Below are 19,994 nucleotides of genomic sequence, written 5' to 3'. Positions count from 1 at the left end.
CATGAACACATATATCACCATTTCTAGCTTATAAATTCTGCAATTTAGATAAAATCCTCACTGGCTTTATGTAAAAGACTGGCTGCACGCTATTGAACACTATACTGTCCTATTGTATAATGTATTATTCGAGGAACGTGTCCTACATATAGTTCACTAAAATCATCGGACATATTATGTTTGAACAATTGGGTTAGTTTTAGGTGAACTGCTTGGATTGTTGGAATGATTTAAGCACTGCTTTTCTTTTTGTCACATTTTCAAGGTAAATGCATCATCAGATGAAGAAATATTTGTATTCCCAAAGCAAGGGGCAAAATACAGCACTGGCACCTATGATAATGTTTCTCAAAACAATTTATAATATGACTGACATCAATGTAAAGTTGTTCGTTTGACAAGTCACATGAGCTCTTTATATTGAACTTCAAAAATTTAAGTATGGAGCCACAAAGAAGTAAATGCACAGTGAATAAACTAAAAAAAAAACTAAATTAAGAAACCAGTTATACTTCTGCAACTTCGCAGCTAAGATTGTGAGCGAAAACGATCTAATTCTTTCCAATCCTCCCTGACTGCCAAATCTTTCGTCTTCACGTTACTTACAAATGGATACATCTGTACTTTTATCCAAATGTGTGACAAGCTCTCTTTAATAAATAGAATGAAACATTGTGGATTTTCGATTTAATTACGTGTTCATTAACTTTATATATATATATATATATATATATATATATATGGAAGTGGTGCCCTCCAGCGGTAGGATATCGTCACTACATACATCACAGTGTAGCTGCACTTTAGGAGCTGTACTTTAATGATCAAGTTTATACTTTTTAAATGTATATACTTAATTAAAATAATAATTTCCTCCATGCTCTTCCAGGCCACATCGTTTGAGGGTTTTCATTAAATCCAGGTTTTCAAATGTGAAAGTTTCCTTATTCAGAATAACATGTATCGCATCTCAAACTTTTATTTTGGAAGCAGCTCAGATCAAAAACCTGGGAGTGAACCAAACACACTGTGTATTCTCATATAATTAAACACACTTGTTGCCTACAAAGCAGGAAAGTAAACAACAAGTAAAAACAGGAAACCAATTTTAATGAAGAAACTGATACAATTTGAAAAAAAACGAATCTTGCAGTTGAACCCACAGTTATAAAACTGCAACACATAAATGTGGATCAGGATACTGATATTAACACGGGCTCTAAACTAGGCCAAATATAAAATTAACACGTCACAGAAACAATACATGACATTTTAACAAGATCACAGATGAAAACAAAATATATATATATACACAAATATAAAAAAGATGAAACCATCATCTACAGTTCAAATATGTTGCAACATATTTAGGCTTTAATTTGTTTCCCCTCTCCTCTCTTTCTGATATGTGTTAAAGGCTTTTGCACGTTGCAGGAATTGAAGCCAGAATCTGAAAATGAGGCACAGTATTCAAAGACAATACAAGTCCAACGGATGGAAGCATATTGACCTTTGCTCAACCCTTATTATTTAAACGACCTTGTGTATAAGAGAGCTGATCTTAAGCATTGGCCTGCTGCAGCTCTTGTTAATCAGTTTGTCACTGGTGTGTAATTTGGTTTGGAGTGAGAGACGCAGGACTGCAACTTGTTCATCCTCGCAGCAAAGGAAATTAATTTCACTCGTTAATATAAATTTGAACCAGACAAGGCTTTTTCTGTATTTATGGTACAAGTGTTTACTATTATATTGCAATTTAAGCACCTATTTGTGGAAAGTGAAGGCAGTGATGACGACATTAAGGCCTTTTATAAAAAAGCTACAGACAAGTCTACACACATGCACGCTCGGGCTGAAACAAATGATCAGTTGATCAATTGATTAGTTGGTTAAACATTTTATCCAAGTTAATATGCTGTAGTCAATTGACCAAAAATCATTAATTCCAGCACTGCTACACATACAGTATATGCACACATACAGTATATGCACACATACATGAGAAACTAAAGAGGTTCTTTGCCTACGAATACATCACAGTACTACATGAGTAGATGTAATAATAGTGAACCTGACTAACTCTTTTTACCCCTTTATATGGTGGAAGTGATGCTACTGTCCTACTTTAACAGTATTAAGCCTTTTAGGATGATCACTGAGTGGAACTACATTTTCTTAGCGTATTGCTGTCATTTTAAGAAGACATGACACTAAAACTCCAGTAGAAAAAAAAAAAGATACAGGATTTACAATGGACCGACTAGATTGACAGCGTATGTACTTCCTTTTTGCTGGAGGTTAATTCAAGATTTGCTACAAAGAAAGTGTGTTTTCCTCCAGGCGTGTGTTGCGGTTTGCTTCCGCAGCCCAAGTAAGATCAAAAGCCAGAGCTCCATGGAAGAACAGTAATTCTGCAAATATCCAGCAACATATGAAGCCTCTTGAGTAAAGTTTGAGAAAAGAGGGAAAAAAGAAAAAAAGGAGCCAGGTCAGCTCGGTCCACTTAAAATAAACCATGCAAAGACATGCAGCTCTTTCACCCTGGTCTTTGTGTTCCCATCTCGGCTTCCTGCTTTCCCCACGAGTCGGCAACTCTCTCCAACAGGACGATTAAAAAGAAGGAAGGAGACGCCCGGAGATACAAAAACTACCCATTTAGTCACAAGACGACAGTTTAACAATATCACAACTCAGTGTAGTGCTTCAGAAAAGTTACAAGAATTATAGGAAATTTACACTTTGACTCCACCATAGTTTGACTTCATGTAGACTTTGGGATCTATTAAAGGCTGTGAAGCTGCAATAATGTGGAAAGTACACAATAAATGGTACTTAAACATAGGATTAGAGACCTCTTACTGAAGGTTTCCCGGTATTTTCACAACATGGGCACATAAAATTAAACATTTACACCCAAAAATACTGGAGAGAAAAAAAAGACTGCTGAAGTGATGAACACCTTGAAACACACATCCAGAATGAAGGGATCATAAATAAACACATCAGCGTGGAGATTTTAAATAAAATCATGGATTCAGTCAAAATCTTTTGATTTTGCTCACACAGAAGAAAACTAATTAAAATGTACCTTGTTTTGCACCTGTAAGCTTTTTTTCCCTATTCGACCTGCTCCTCGGTGTCTTGGCAGGGACGCTGGACAGAAACCTCAGCAGTCGTCTCTGGGAGGGGTCTGGTGAAGTTTAAAGTTGGCACAGTCTGGATGGTTTCCATGGTTGCTACATGTTCCTGGGGATGTTGTAGGACATGGACAGAGACGGGGCACTGGGGTTGATGCCGACTGTGGGCGAGCAGACTTCGGGCGGGTACGGCAGCAGCCGCATGTGCTTGTTTTCATACAACTTGCGCACGACAATGTTGCAAAAGTCTTCGTTTTGTCCGTGGCAGTGGTCCACGAGCTCGCGGACTTTGGCAGAACGCGTGGGCTTGTTGACCACCAGCTCGTAGTCCTCGCGCATCAGCATGGTCCTCGCCAGCAGGGCGTCCAAGCACTGATTCAGACAGGCCTCCGTCATCTGGGCCACGATGGCCTCCCGCCGTGTCTCGATCCACAGGGCGATGGGGCCTCGCGAAGGGAGAGGGTGATGCAGCGGAGGAGAGTGATGCAGCGGAGGAGAGTGATGCAGCGGAGGAGAGTGATCTGCTGGAGAACCAAGACAGAAGAAACTACTTCAACCGTCTCACACAATTTTAACATTACACTCAATTTGACCGATTGGCAACATTAAAGATGGACAACAAAGTTCTACTCATAGAGCTGTACCTCGTTGCTGGGGCAGGGGCTTGAGGGGGCAGTTGTCCACCTGCGTCTCGTACTCGGAGACGGGCGGGCCCGTTTTGATCGGTATGTTTAGATTGTTCATGGGTCTGGCACTCTGGTAGCTGTTCAGATTGTTGACTGCACAGTTGTCCTCTTTCAAGGACTTTGGAGGCTCCAGTGTCGGAGCTATGAACGATGATGGAAGACACTTCGCATCTGGAGGAGCAGAGGAAGCGCTCGATCAACCGAACATGACATTCTCAGTGGCGACACATGCCAACGCGGCCGTTACCTTCATCATTGCGTTTGGAAGGGCCGGTGTTACTGCTGGTGAGGACGTCTGGCAGAGAAATGTCGGTGTCCTGGGAGGAGCATGAGCCTGAGCCCGAGGTGGAGCTCTCCTACAACAAGAAACAGAGACCCACTATTAAAGCACAAACCCATTCAGTCCAGTGACGACTGCAGTCTAAATCACACGTGTATGAGTGGAAGTGGGCGAATACTGACGGGCCACGGGCTGGCTCGGTAATCCAGGATGTTCAGAGGAGCTTCCTCATTTCTCTTCTCACTCACTGGCTGAGCCGAACAAGCACAGGATCTCTGCCTCTGCTGTGGAGGAGAGACAAAGAAGATATCAACTGTCAAAAAGCGTTAAACGAATTATACAGACAAAATAGAAAGGAAAAAACAAAAAATCCATCCTTGCATAACAGAAAGTGTGATAAACATGTGAACACAACACAGATGGGAACGTACGATTTGCAGAAACATGATGTAAATAAAACTAAAACTGGACCAAACAGCTTGTAAAGCAGAAGTGATGCTGCGCCTCACCAAACAAGGCTTTTTCACTTCACTAGTTTATTTATAGAAATGAGAACAAGACAATGTTCTGCATGGAGAACATACAGGAACACCACCACCGTCCATTTTATCCAGTTCAGGGTTGCACAGTGCTGACTCTGTGTGTGTGTGTGTGTGTGTGTGTGTGTGTGTGTGTGTGTGTGTGTGTGTGTGTGTGTGTGTGTTAAACACACAAAGACACACACATTCACACCTACCGGAAGCTTCGACTCAAACACATGTTGGATTACAGGAGGAATCGTGAGTAGATTGAGGAAAACCCCCAAAAAAGGAAACATAAAGGCCCCCCCCCCCCCCGAGTCCAACCGAGACCGTGGTGCCGCAAACAAACCAAACACACACTTTCTGATTTGGGAATTAAATCTTGAGGTTTAAAAGTGAGTGACTTTGCTTTCCATGAAAAGTTTTCTGTGAAAATGTTTTAGATTTTAATAATTCCGCGTGTCACACATCTATAACTACCAATGTTGAAAAGCTTTTTAAATGTGATAAAAGCTTTTTCTTTATTAGTTTATCAGCACAAGAAGAAGAAGAAATCATCTGCCCCATTAATTTAAAACGGATAAGAAATCACTAATCCATCATTAATTTCAGTTTTTCCTACGTGTGGCGCTCTGCTGGACTTGTCAAAAGAAAATCAAAAACATACAATCGTTTCAGTCTTAAATCAGCAGACTGTATTTTTTTAAAGAAGAGTTTTAACCGTTTCTTTAACACCAACAATAGTTTCACTTTTGTTGAAGCGTTACTGAAAATGGGGAAGGATATTGTTCCATGGCATCCATGCAGTAACATATGTGTCATCCGCTGTCCAAAATTGCAAACAAGAGAAACTTTTAATGATTCAGCTTTCATTTGTGTGTGTTCCTGGAATAACACTCTCACAAACTCACAAACACACAAACACACACACATACAGGCGAGTATGACACCCAGAGTACTTTACGTTTACTCTGAGAAGTCTTTGACGTAAAAAACAGTGACTATTTACTGGCTGAGTTAAAACAGCTTAGTGTGATACTTCAGTTGTTTTAGGGGATGAAACTATATAAAGACTTTGCTGGTAAAGGGTCAATTAAAGGTTTCTATTCTACAAAAGTCATGCAATGATAACTACGGTACGGCATTAACAGGAAGTGATCGTTAAGTTGGAGACAAACCTGGAAATAGTCATTAAAAGCTCATCAACACTGTTTTGACATCAATCATTAGTCTATTTATGGAAGTCTGTGTCTCATCACCGAAACTGCTGGAATGTTTATTACCTTTTTTATGATTTTTATTCATTTATTGACTTTCAGCTCCCTCGCATTGACCTTTCTGCAGCTTTGAAATATTGATTTGACTCGTTGACGTTACAGAAATAGATGATGATGTGCCAATTCAACGTTAAGCACAGATTACGAGAGAGAGAGAGAGAGAGAGAGAGAGCGAGAGAGAGAGAGAGAGAGAGAGAGAGATTCAGCCCAATTAAACTAATGCGTCACTGCCATAATCATTTCAAGCCAAAGCAAACAGCAATGGGCATGTCATGTGGTCTAACGCGATGCGTCGCCTGTGTCGAACCAGTTCCCCTTGTTTGGCTTTTCTCAATAGTTCACACTTTGTATGCCGGTGCAGAGACAGATGATGGTTCACCGTCACAAACAGTAGTGGTCTACAGGAACAGCCCCCCCCCTGCTCCCCCACACATCACGGCGCTCCGAGTCAAATCAATGTGTGGTAATCAGACCTCTGGAGGAATCTGAAGAACTTTGACCTATGACACTGCATCTCAATCTCGCTCAACCTATCCCATGATGCACTGAGGAAATGGTATTACATTTAGCAGAGGTCGACACCTTGTAAGCTACGAGCTTTTGCAACACAAAAGAGAAATGGAGCAAGACCCGTGACTGACCTTTGACCTCTTGATCTCCAGCACCGCCTCGAGGAAGTCAATTTCATCAAATTTCCTCACCATCGGCTCCAGCTCGATTAAACACTCTGAGAAGACAGTCACAGCATCGCTGAGCAACACTAAGCCAGTGGACTATGATAGTCACAACAATCCCTCCGTTATCGTGCTCCGGCCTGTTCAGCTTCTTTCCCTTTTTCACTATTTCATTTATTTTCCACAATTTCACATATACAGCAATGATTTTGATTTGTGCATGAACTTCGGTCCTATCAGATAAGAAAACATTCCTGTTCTGATGTATTATCTTGCTCTAAAGTACATTACCCATTTCTGAGAAAAGTTTTTAAAGTCACTCTGCTGTACGGATGAACGCCAAGTTTTCCGAGTTGGTGGATTGAGGCAGCATTTGCGTGAGCTCACTGAGAAATGAAGGCCGTTCGTCAGGGTTCGCAGTCCAGCCGCAGGTCATTAAGCTGATAAGAGTTTCTCTGCTGGGAATGTCGGCGGACAGGCTGTCGTGGCTGATGTCAGGACGCATCCCACGAAGCACGCTGAACATGATCTGCATGGGATTGGTCACCTCTAAACACACAACACAAGCATCGATTACAATGGTCAGAGTGATAAATGCAGGGGGAGGGGGCGGGTACAGTGATGACACAAAACATGAGTTACCTTCAAATGGTATCTGCCTGGAAAGCACCTCCCACATAATGATGGCATAGCTAGATTTAAAAAAAAAAAAAAAAAAAAGAGGAAAAAGTTGCATTATGTTTTTTTTGTAACTGGCAATCCCCTTCAGAGCCGAGGGACTTTACCATGAGCCAACAATAGAGGCTGATTTGAGGAAGCACAAAGACTAATGGACACGTCACAACAATACTAAAGTTGACAGCACACCGCCTCGGCCAGAGCCCTGGGAGTGAGACACACTCCGTCACAGAGAGGAGTAGAGTCTTTTCTTTTCGGGAACACTTTTTTTATCATCAGTCATTTGCCAAGTTTTCTGCAGTGCAGCTCTGGAATGACAACAATTCCACCTCACAATAGCACATTGCCTAAGTCTACCCTTAGCAGGGAGGAGATGATTATTTCTCAGCAATACTGACTGTGCTGAGCAAACACAGACTCAGGAGTATTATGAATATAACCCTGAGGTGAAACCTCCTAAATAAATGCATGTAAATAAGACGAGGACACCTAGATTAAAGAGAAATGGTTGAGTTAACAGCAGGTTTTGCCGTCTCACCTATACATGTCATGCTTCACGTCGGCCCGGCGGCTTTTGGATGGTTCATACTCCTCAGGGGGCATGTAGATCACTGTGCCCCCCATCTCTGAGGGCTTGGACCCCGAGCCTCTACTGACAGAAAGCTGGCGCCACTTTGACAGGCCAAAGTCTGCTATCTGGAGGGAAGGAAATCAGAAAGATTTGGCAACATGCTGCAAAGCTGCGGTTAAAGCACAAGTTGTTTTAGCCGTGTCATCATCTTTTAATCACTAATTTGACAGCCAGTGAAGTTGCAAATCTAATAAGATGGATAAATGTAGGCAATCTGTTGCAAAGCTGCTACAATTGAGCTTAACTCCTAAAAAAAAACCAAAAAAACAAGTTGATGCTAATTAAATCTCAAAATACATAACTTAGACATAGCGACTGTGATGGGACGACTAAGTATTGTTTTGTATTTGGTCATGATGCTCAGTGTTTGGTGATGTGAGAGCAGCTTCCCATGAGAGCTTGCTTTTCCAGAACCTCTTGTGTCCATCACGCATACCTTCACATGAAATTCGCCATCCAATAAGATGTTCTGGGTCTTCAAGTCATGATGTAAAAGAGGCGGATTCATGTGATGAAGGAAGTTTACCCCGAGGGCGATCTCATACAAAATTCTCAGACGCAAAGGCCAAGCAAGAACGGGATACATTTCCTTCTGCAGACAAAGATCACAAAACAAAATAGAGAAATGTAAAGAAAAGATGTAAAGAAACAATATGTAAATAGATATAAAATTACATATCAATTCCAAAGCTCCAAAAAAAAGAAAAAAGAAAACCAGGGGAAAAAAACCCCCACTATACAACATCAGCCGGGAATTTCCCAGCAAGAGATTTATCCTTGTGGCTCTTTTCCCCTTTTTCGATCGAAAAATGTTCCAGACTGTGAAGAGTTTCACTTTTGTTTGCCATGTCCCTGACAAGAATGTAATGACTAATACAAGCCGACACGCTGGAAGTTCTGGCGGATAAAGCAGGACAACAAAGAGACTTTCTTATCACATACTTTGGCAACAAAAGTGTAACAACAGGAACTGAATAAACTTTTTACTTTAAGCTGCGGCTCAAAAGTCAAGCTCCTTCAGTCAAATGAAATGTCTTGGGGTTTTTTCTTTTTGGGAGCTCAACCTATAAACACTTCATGGCTGTCATCTGAGCAGGGAATTAAGTTTCTGAGAGGATCATTGTTGACAGGAAGCTACCTCATGGAGCAGCAGGTCCAGAGAGCCGTTGCTCATGAACTCTGTGATGATGCAGAAGAACTCGGGCTCGTTGCAGATGCCAAAGATCTGGATGATGTAGTTGAACCTGGCTTTGTGAAGCACCTCTGCTTCCTTCAGGAGAGAGTTCCTCTCTCTGAAACAGAGACACCGATTTAAGAAGAAATGTTGTACCCAAAGAGTTAAAAAAAACAAAAAAAACAAAAAAAACTGTGTTGACATTTCCAGATGGTTTGATGCAAAAAACAAAAAACAAAACAGTATCATAGAAGCAAATCACTCTTAAAGCAGGACAGTTTAAATAAGCATTAAGATATATATTTATTTTAATTGACATGCATGTTGTGATACAATAACTAAATCACAATACTTATTTTGAAGTGACTTGTCCAGATATGAATGTTTATTAACATTTCAATAACTGAATGATTTAAGTAATGAATGTGTTTGGGTTCAGGTTTTTCCACGGAGCACAGGAAAGATAACAATACAAACTTAAAGTCGTCACATCTCTTTCAAGACGTTCTTGTCGAAAATGGAAGTTTCCTCTGTGTTGCATACACATTATGGCTTTCAGCTGACCAAGTGATCCGCATCATCGATTACAGATAATATACATGTAATAGGAGGTATTGTGTGAATCTTTGACCTATAAATATGAGAAACACGACTGTCTGGATGAGTGGGACACAGGCCACGCTTAAAAAGTGCTTAGAGGAATTAGTAAAAACAAAGATGGAGATGAAAAGAGTAAATATCAGTGGAGCAAACGACTAACATCCATTGGAAACGAAACCATTTCACCGAAACTTCGTGGCTTGTCTCCTCATCACATGACAAAATATTTGTGCAACGACCTTATTGAAAATATAATTACGGATCCATAATTGTCTTCGCATACAAACACTGCAGCGTCAGCACACAGTTCTGTTAACTCCTCGAAAGTTGGGACGCGTTTGATTTAAGATTGACATTCATTTGATCGACTGTTAAATTCTACACGCGCGCGGACATATTTTCCCCCAAAGCCTTTCGGATCTCCCTCAGATGCCAGTGTTTTGTGCACAGAGTACCTTTCTCCCACGGGACAGTCGAGCTTGAGGCACTTGATGGCCACGGTGGTCCTCCAGTCGGAGTGCTGAGCCTTGAACACGGTGCCGAAGCCGCCCCTGCTCAGGTAGTACAGGTCCGTCAGCTTCTGGTAGGGGATCACCGGCAAGGTGCTGGTCAGACTGCCGATGTTCATACACCCCATGGCCGCGGCGGGCTCCATGGCAGCTTGTGAGACTGTGGTGGGAAGTTCGTCCGGTGTTTGTGAGCCACGCAGCGGCAGCCTCCGAAAGCAAAAGTGCGTCTCTCTGGTCAAACGGCGAGGAAGAACGACGCGACCCCGTTCACGCGCAAGCCATATTGTTGTAGGTGGCTAGCGAGCTAAGCTAACGAGACGGAGGATGAAGACTTCTCGTTAATCGACGAGAAACGTGCCACACCCGGCAGCCACGGTTAAACGCGCTAACGCTCACGTTCACGCCTCCACATGATAAGCCTCCAGCCCCGGGAGTCAGAGCGGTGCAAAGCCGCTCCGCCGACATATAAGGCAGGTGGTTTGTTGTTGCTAATGACGACACACTTCCGGGTTTCTCCACGTGTTACATTCACGTACACCTGTTTTTTTCTTTTTTCTTCTTGTGATACGTTCTAGTTACTTGTGTTTTTAAATACCTTTAAATCTGTAGGATTTGTTTTTTTTTAACTTTACAAATCCGCTTATTGACAACAGTAAAATCCTCAAATATATAAGCATATATAAGCACAGAGAAAAAGGCAAAGAGTTTATACTGTGCTAAAAATGTCCGTGTTTTGTTTCACTTTTGCATGAAGTCAGCATTTAATGTCAACATGATGCCAAGCATGGGATTTCCCAAAAGCTCGGGATTTTTTTCTTCTTTCCTGTAAACCCGCCCTCCCTCGTATAAGCAAGTAATATTATTTCTTATCACACAGGAACACACATACTATCAAATAATAATTTTTTAATCACTTGTTTCCAGTTTCAACATTTTCCTTTCCAATTACTTTTATAAATCCAGACAATTCAGACAGTAGAAAACATAATATATATGATTCTTTAGGCATGGTTGATTAAACAGACTGTTTTGAAAAAGTCCATGGTTTTCATTGTAATTTTAACAATTTGTTTGGATGTTTTGTTCGATGGATTGGAGCCTCTTGCAGTCCACTTTTGGCCCACAGGCCTTATGTTTGACACCCCTGGTCTCAGTAAAGGGTTTCCATCATATTGTTATTGTAATGGAATGAAATCAGTCTTCATGGGGGCCACTTTCTGGCACGGGCATTATGCAATTGCCAACATTGCCTACCTGTTCAGGATCCATACAGTTCATCTCTTCAATTCACAATTCAAGTCTATATTTCTTTAGTTATGATTTTTCTGTTGTTATCTTATCATTTGTAATTTTTTTTTAGGTTTTTTATGCACCTTTTAAGCACTGAGTGGCAGTCCTGCTGAGGTGGATTGGACACACTGAACACATGACTGTGTTTGTATGATAACTTATTTCACAACATGTCAGGTGCTTCAGTGTAACTTAACCGCTGCCTACGTAGATGTGCAGTGATTTCCGATGAGCCAGCATGACTTCAAAAGATCTGCACGGCTCAGGTCTGTGCTTCTGTGTTCAAATGAAATAACTTCATGTCGACACTGGCAACAGCTCACTGCGGCCACCACAGATGGCAGCTACTTTGGTTCCAATCCCCTTTCCTATAACCTGCTATGGAGCAAAGTCTCTTCCCAAAAGAGGGTCTCAAATCTACACAAAGTCTTCTTCTACAAAGTGTGCGGCTTCATCTTCAGAAGATCATCCCATGGTGCAAAGGAATGGGCCCTGGTGTTCATCTGTTTTTAGTCCTGCAGAGGATGAGAATTGGAGCGGATGCCGGGGGAAAGACAGGCTGGATTGGTCATCCACTCTCCTGCAAGTAGAAGAGAAATATGGGCAAAGCTGGGTCAGTCCAACGCTGCTGGGCTATGAGATTCTGGAGGAGAGAAGTACACGGTAGGTATTTACAGATGACATCTGCTGTTTCTACAGAAGGAATCCCAAACTTAATCAAAACAAATTAGACAACAAGGAATAGCTTATTATGTTGGTTTGTTGTAAAATCTTTTCAGCAAGGTTATACAGTTAGGTAAAAATCTTTTTCATATTTTATGTATTGATGGTGTCACACATTACTAAATATCTATGGTCGGGGTGTTTTATTTATTTTTTTAATGTTGTTTGTATTATGGTATTAATATCTCAACCCCTCTGCTTGTACTGACTGGGATTGATTTTTGCTCCAGCGTTCCTAATCAGAACAGAAGAGAGGTCAATAGATGAGCTTACATTCTGTTCAGCTACACATGTTATGGAGGTAAAATATCTGTATACATTTTGTTAATTATCACATTTGAAGTCAAAAGTTCAAATAAAGGTATGTTCAAATTTTGGTAAGGAGACAGTGGGTCTCCGGAAAATTAATGAAAGTCATCATGAAGTTCCTCACTGACACAACTCGGTGTGTTTATGCTGGTTGCATAATACTGCTGCATTTGCAAAAGTCTGTCACGGTCACATGTGTGTTTGTCATCAAAATTTCACAACAGCAGTTGCACCGTAACTCCTCCAGGGTACACTCTCAGGAAACAATGTTCGACTGCTGACATGAAGAAGCTCCTCGTCAAGCCTGTTGTTATCTGTAGTTTTGATAGTACACACTGTTGATTTCAGGTAAACATTACTGAAAGTTATGTTACATTTGGGGAATTAGTATTCAAAGTGATATTTAGATATGTTCAGGGCTGAAAATACATACAGCTCAGTTTAATTACTAGTAGGATCAGGTTTTGTCGGCCATAAGTCAAAATTAAAGAGAAAAGCAACACAAAAAAGTAAAATTTGTCCATCTTCTATACTATTTATGTCTACCTTTTATAGGGTGGTCTCTCTGCTGGATGAAAGGCCATATTCACCCTAGACAGGTTGATTACAAGGCAAACACAGAGAAATGCACAATCACATACACATCTACAGCAAAGTCAGCGTCCCCAGTTGGTCTGAAAAATATGTGTTTTCCAGTCGGACGAAACTGGAATTCCTTTGGACGGGGAGAACTTTCCTGGATTTGAGCCTATAGTCACACCAGAATGCAAAAACTACTTGCCAACCAAACCGCTTTGGAGCTTTTCTCATATATTGTAAACACAAATGTGTGCCGGCATCACCACATCTAAGCGGCTAGTTTACTCAGTGTGATGGGTTTTATGTTGTGGATATTGGTGCACAGTGATCATTTGTCCTTGAACGTCAGCGATTTGTGTTGTAGGTCTTTAAGATCCTGGTGACGGGGATTCAAGGAGACAGTTGGATGGTCTTCAGAAGATACACTGACTTCTGCAGGCTCAGCGACAAAGTGAGAACCCATCGTGCACCTCAGCAACAAACTGACTCCTTGGAAAAAACATTTAAAGGGAAAGATTAGTTAAGTATCCATGAGTTATTTTGAATAGTTGACAAATGTTAGTATGCATGATTAATCTCATCAATAAATTCAGTTTGACATGGACATAGAAGACTGTGAGCAGGGCTTCAACCAATCTGCTTCTACATGGCATCTGATTTAATCTAGTTTATCTTATTTAGGACACACTCAGTTTTAAACCTTTTTCTTTTGATTATCATTTCAGCGGTGGCATTGTGACCTAGAAACACTTTAGACTCAGGCAGAAGTGATGTTGTTGCCATAGCGATTCTCTTTCTTTTGTGTCTTTGCTGAACCTTTCGGTCATGGTGGCTGTGGTGCAGCTCAAAGAACTCTTTCCAGGCTTTTGTGTGGCCCTGCCTCCCGCCTCGAAGCGTTGGTTCAGAGACAACTATGACAAGGATTTTCTAGAGGAGAGGCGGATCAGACTGCAAGTATTTCTGCAGGACTTAACCTCACGCAAAGATGTCATCAGAAGGTGCCTTTGTGTGTTTTTTATTAACATATCCACAGAGATATCCTCAAACCATGTGTGATTTTAACTTTTGAATGAATGTTTGTTCTATCAGTGAAGTGGTGAGAAGCTTTCCGTGTCTGGTCGGTCCTCCAAGTCCGTTTGACAGTTTGGAAGAAAGCAGGGTGAGGTTACATTAATCTAATTTATATTTATTGAACACTGGCGGCCTCAAACCCCCATTGGCTGCTGTACAGGCTTTCTTTAAGACTCTGGAAGAGACGAACCACCATCTTCAGAGGGAACTCCCGGAAAGACAAAGTGAAGCTGACGTGTTGAAAAAGACTCTGAAGCAAAAGGAGAAAACCATCGACCCACTGCTGAGGAAAGCACAGTAAATACTACACTTTTGCACAGTTAGAAAAGCAGTAGTGGAAGTACGTGTTCTGTAATAACTTTCCCTCTCACAGATTTTCTTCTGAGGGCTTTGAGGATTTCTCAAATCGCCGAAGACAAAGACAGAGAAGAACAAGCAGAAATGAATGAACATGAACAAAAACACAGATGGAAGGGAAGATTTGGATGGAGGAGGCTCGATAAGCGTTCCACCAGAACCATTACTACTCGTTTCATTTCATTATTAATGTTCTCAACCTTGTTGTATTTTTCACCTTTAGGTTAGATAATTATATATCTGTATTTGTCTAAGATCATTTCATGGTTGGACATTCAGTTCTGAAACATCACCTTGGAGAAATTGTAATGGAAAAAAGGTACGAATGATAACTTGATTGAGAGCAAGACAGGAACAAAAAAAAAAAAAAGAAGCGAAGTAATTCATAATTGAAATAAGTAAATAAATTACAAATATTCAATCTATCAACTAATGGTAAAACAGTTGAAAACATATAAAAATGTATGTACTTTATTATATAAAGTACTTACATTTTCATTACATATTCTCAGAACAAATGTCTAAAAATCCTTCTTGAATATTATATAAAAAAGTAAAAAACAAATAATAATTCAATACAATTATAAAAATATAGTTACTGTATACTCCCTGACATGGTGATATAAATAAACCCCTTTCCTAATCAATGTGTCAGTATAAATATACAGAAGTGTATCAGATATGAATGAGCATATTTCCAGATGTAATATGAAACAAGATAATAGTTTATATGATCTTATAATTAAAAAAAAATATATATATATATGTATACATATAAATATCACAGTATAGACATATTTCATAAGTTAATTCAAAGAAATATGTTGAAATATTGACACGCAAAACATTTCCTATCCAAAATAAATATTGGTACTCAAATATGACTGCAAGCACACACCCATAAGCTACACACACACAAACATCCTTATTTATATTTGTTTTTAAGCTGGTGAATGATAGTTCCTGCTCCATGTACAGTTTGTTTCACAGTCTCCTTAAGTTATTATATAGAATCTTTTTAGCTGTTGTTCAATGGTTGTGAGTTTAGGAGTTTAAGATTGAATTCAAACGATAATGATCCATCACTTTCATTTCTTTCATTTTCTATCAGTGAAATGTTGATATATATTTTCCGTCCAGAAACACCGCTGTTTTGAACGCCACAATATCAAAAAATCTTATCATCTTTTTAGAATAGTGCTATTGGAAGACCTATATGTTCCATCAGGAACAAAGAGGAACAACAGAATTGAGTTCAATATAACTAGTCAACTTTTAGATATTGCTCCACACTTAAGAGCAATAATTTAAGTAAGACGGGACCCCAAAATGTATAGAATTAGAACTGCTTTAGTGCATCCAGCAATTATTTATTATTTATATTAAATTTTTTTACATTTTTCAACAACAGCGTCTCTCTGTACATATGTTTTATGATAAATTTCAATCACAAAATAACACAAATTGGGTCCAACATGTATTTAATTGAACCAGTTTTTAATCTAACTTCATTCTAAACGGTTCAAAAGGTGATTCTCACCTGAACTAAATATGTTTGTATCACTGGCAAAAAAGAAATCTGAATCTGAGAATCTGTGTTACGTTATAGGATAATAATTTGATTCCTGTAAAAAAAAAATCATAATTTCATTCATCCTCTCCAGTTTTTCCACAAGTTGCTTCACGTTTCTTAAATAACTTCTCACCCGCTCCATATCCAGCCCCTCACACATGTTTTTGTTCTATTTTATTGAATATTACTGTCGCATTTATTGTATCAACAGATTTTCTGTTTCGTCAGAGAGTGACTGTTTTCATCTATGGATTGTAGGATTTCTTCAGTGATTTGATTACAACATTGTTCTTATGTTATTAGTCTCTTTGAAACATTTTGACAACAGAAGGAGAAAAACAAATCCTGTAATTTTGTGTTTGTCTCCAATCGTCTGTAGTGAAATAACATGAGCTATTTCCATGTGAGTGAGAAATTCTCTGGTTTGAAGTGACAAGTTAAAGATATGAGTCACTAGTTTTTTGGTAAAGCCACCATTTTTATTTTTTACAACTTTCATGAACTATTTAATAATGAAGGATTCCTATATTTTAGATTCATGTTGGCTGTATTTGTATCGTGAATTATTAATAAAAAATTCTAATTACTGCATACTGTCATATATTATGTTTATGCCTTTTATATTTTGTTTGACTTTTCTCTATTAATAATTTATGTTAATCTCACTTATAATTTATAACGATGTCACAGTTATTTTTTTTTTACACATCTTTATTTCTGTCTTATAAATTCTTTCTAATTATTCTTTTTGCAAACATTTTGTAATGCTGAAAATCGTTTTTCTTTATTTGTATTAGAAATATCATATAGTGACATTTTTTTTAAATCTGTAGAACGCTTTACCTGAATGTAAATCTTTTTCTCTATAATTAATCTCAATCTGTTCATCCACGTTCTCCCATGCCCGAACCCTGTTGTCCAGCGATATCTTGTCCTGCTTGTTTATTGTGTATTTATAGTCACAGACTGTGAAAACAGTAAGATGGTGTCATTTGAAAAAAGCCCACTTTTTGATTCCATTTTGCTTTTGGTTTTGTGATCCACTTCATTTTCAGATAACAAATGTTCTTTTGGACAGCTTTTTAGATTCATGCAGCTCAGACATTTTGTGCCTGGATGTGAATTATTTATTTACTTTTTTTCTTCTTCAGGGAGCCTCCATAGAACCGCTGCAAATATTTAAAAGCACATTTGTCTCCTTCTTTCGGTGTGCAGTAACTCTGCTGTGAAGACAGTTGACCACGAGGTGGCACTGCAATACAGTAGCAAGTTCCAAAATTATGAATGAATGATTTTAGTGGGAACGTCATGTTCTGTTCTTGTTTTTCTCAATACAGGAGGGATGTCTTCATCCTGAGTAACCACTCACAATACAGGTGTGTGTGTGTGTGTGTGTGTGTGTGTGTGTGTGTGTGTGTGTGTGTGTGTGTGTGTGTGTGTGTGTGTGTGTGTGTGTGTGTGTGTGTGTGTGTGTGTGTGAGAGAGAGAGACAGACCTCATCCATTCTTCAAGTGAGGCTATTCATTCATGTTTCTCCACATTATGTGTCTGCACATCATTATGCGTGTAGTTTATAATGAACACATTCAGTACACCAAATATTCCTCATGCTGCTCATCAGGCCCGTGGTCCAGAAATGGGCCTTTAATGGTTTAGGTTAGGGTCACCACATTATTCATCCATTCATTTTTGACGGTGCACCAATCCAATCCAATGAGGCGAGAGTGCCTCATTGTCCATCACTGCGGAACCCAACCTGATGATGATACGGTGTAGAAATGAAAAGAAACGTCTTTTTTAAATGTGTCCACTGTGGGTTGCACAGTTCTGTTATATTACAATCAGACATAACACAACAATGACACCTAAACCGGCAAGATGACCCAGAGAACACTTGCTGCTCTTCTATCTAACAGAAGTGTATACGTACACATCCAATCCGTACTGCGGAGGTGAATGCAATGAAAACTTACAGGCTGAATGTTGAAGAGCTTAAGTAAGTAAGTAAGTAAGTGAGACAGTGCAGCCTAACGTTCTGACAAACAAGATTAATTCTATGTTTATCTTCAGAGGAACTTTCTGATATTCATAATAAAGCCTGTGAAATGTTTGAAATGGTAATGTTTCTTGAGTGTGCTTATGTTTACTCGAAGTTATCATTTTTAGGCCTTTCTGTGTCTCTTCAACTAAAATGCGTTTGACAGCCAAGATGTAAAAGGTGACTGGAGTCGATGGTACATGCACAGGGGGAACATACAAACTCAACAAATTATACCATCGGATTTGAGTCGGGATCTATATAATATAGTTAATTTTTTTATCATTTTGATATATCTTTTCCTTTGCAGTCAGTTCTTGCTTTATAACAACCAAAATAACGGCACCTCCAGGCCTGAAGCATGCTTAGTGTCTATTCCTATTTGGTAATGATTAACCATGAGATAAATCCAATCATTTCTCTTTAATATCCACTTTATCTAAGTTAGACCGGAACTGAGCCCAGATGACGATGGACAAAAATACAAGGTCCATCCAGGACAGAACCATGGTTTATAACAGTGACATCACAGAGAGACAAACACTCACAGATTCTCAGCAAAAAGCCAATATGGAATCACCAATCAACTTAACATAGGTTTGGATGGTCAGACCACCCAGAGGCGTCCCACAGCCAGCGCTGACGTTCACTCCACCCAGAGAGTTCAAACCAAGAGATCAAACTGTGGTCCTATTGCCGTGAAGCTGACAACAACACTACCGTGCTGCTTGTGAACATACTGTAAAGATTGGCTGATTTTAGAAACGATAAAAAATATTTTGATTACACTTCAAGATCCCCACCAGATCAAAAACAGCTTGCTCCCAGAAACCCATAACAGACATAGTCAGCTTTCCTGTCTTATTAGACTTTTGAGAAATATTTACCACTCCTCAAATATATATTAGATTTTATTTTATTATTTGGTTTGCCAATATTTTACTGAACGTGCTCCTACAGAAGCATGCAAAATAAACCTAAGAACTCAAATATTAAATTTTTGTGTGAGCAGTTTCCCTTTGCGAGGAGAATGAACTTGATGACATGTCGCTTTAGAAATGCACTTTTCATCTGTAACTTCAGTTCATCGCCTCCTCCATCTGGTAATCACATATTGGTACATATTCAAGGTAAGCAAGACTTTGAATGCAGGAGAAACTAAATCTAGGCACGGGGGATATAAAGTATATCACTTCATCTTTGCTGATTCTTTGAAGTAACACTATGTAAGCTAGACGCACACAACACAAGCATTGGTAACTGGTCTGATGAATCCACAGGGTATGCTTTTTTTTTTTTTTTTTTTTTGCCCTTGTCCTGTTCGGCAGCTTGGGCCAACAATATGATGTGATTGAGAGCCTTCGGAGTCAGAACAGATTTTGGTCTTGCAACAGGAAGAGACCTGGAGTCTCCTCCTGTTGCCTTCTCCGTCAGAAGATGGCATGGCTGCCGTACACGACCGGGGGGGAACGCTCAAAGAGAGAGAGAAGAGAAAAGAGAGAAAAAGGTTGAGGGAGGAGGGAGGAGGGGGGAGGGGGTAGGGGGATAACATACAATATCCTTGTTGTACTACATATATTACGGTGGGGGAGTGATGACTCTCGCCCCCCCAGGCCGCCGGCCGGGCCCCCACCCGGCCACCGCGGTGTCCCAACCTCCACTAATCCAACAGCAAATGGAGAAGGAGCACCGCGCCCCAGCCCCCCCACGAGCGCCATGCCCGAGGGAGCGCGCCCCCCGCATCCCAGCCGCACTCACCCCGGGCCGGGGCAGGACCCCAGCGGGAGGTGCTGGGGGGAGCCACGTCTCCCGCCCTTCCCCTGCCCTATATGTGTGTTGGATGTATGTAAGGGTGTGTCTTTGTGTTTTGAAGAGGTGGATGCAATG

General features: G+C 40.1%; 1 protein-coding gene across 2 annotated transcripts; it reads right to left on the bottom strand.

Annotated features, from left to right (window-relative positions):
- Positions 1-1,093: 1,093 nt before the first annotated feature.
- Positions 1,094-10,683, bottom strand: ripk2 (receptor-interacting serine-threonine kinase 2). Of its 2 annotated transcripts, none has more exons than XM_080467051.1 (11): positions 10,114-10,683; positions 9,023-9,176; positions 8,321-8,476; positions 7,792-7,949; positions 7,218-7,267; positions 6,963-7,124; positions 6,543-6,628; positions 4,286-4,387; positions 4,071-4,179; positions 3,782-3,994; positions 1,094-3,661 (listed from the first exon to the last, which is right to left on the bottom strand). In XM_080467051.1, the coding sequence occupies exons 1-11, from the start codon at positions 10,311-10,313 to the stop codon at positions 3,237-3,239; spliced, it is 1,815 nt and encodes a 604-aa protein (XP_080323177.1). In that variant the 5' UTR covers positions 10,314-10,683; the 3' UTR covers positions 1,094-3,236. The 2 variants fall into 2 exon arrangements, with proteins under 2 accessions (XP_080323177.1, XP_080323178.1); XM_080467052.1 differs by having other exon boundaries at positions 1,094-3,658; positions 10,114-10,451.
- Between the last annotated feature and the right edge of the window lie 9,311 nt (positions 10,684-19,994).

This window comes from Lipophrys pholis (genome assembly GCF_963383615.2).
Source record: "Lipophrys pholis genome assembly, chromosome: 1".
NCBI classification, from domain to species: Eukaryota; Metazoa; Chordata; class Actinopteri; order Blenniiformes; family Blenniidae; genus Lipophrys; species Lipophrys pholis.
The sequence above is the reverse complement of the archived record's forward strand: the minus strand, read 5'-3'. Positions and strand labels throughout refer to the sequence as shown.

What these genes read in the sequence shown, in the direction of transcription:
- ripk2 (XM_080467051.1), bottom strand. Translation starts at nt 10,313, where the DNA reads ATGGAGCCCGCCGCGGCCATGGGGTGTATGAACATCGGCAGTCTGACC. An exon ending in CAGGCAGATACCATTTGAAG is followed by an intron (nt 7,125 to 7,217) that starts GTAACTCATGTT and finishes TTGTGTGTTTAG; the next exon opens with AGGTGACCAATCCCATGCAG. An exon ending in ACCGAGCCAGCCCGTGGCCC is followed by an intron (nt 4,180 to 4,285) that starts GTCAGTATTCGC and finishes TTCTTGTTGTAG; the next exon opens with GAGAGCTCCACCTCGGGCTC.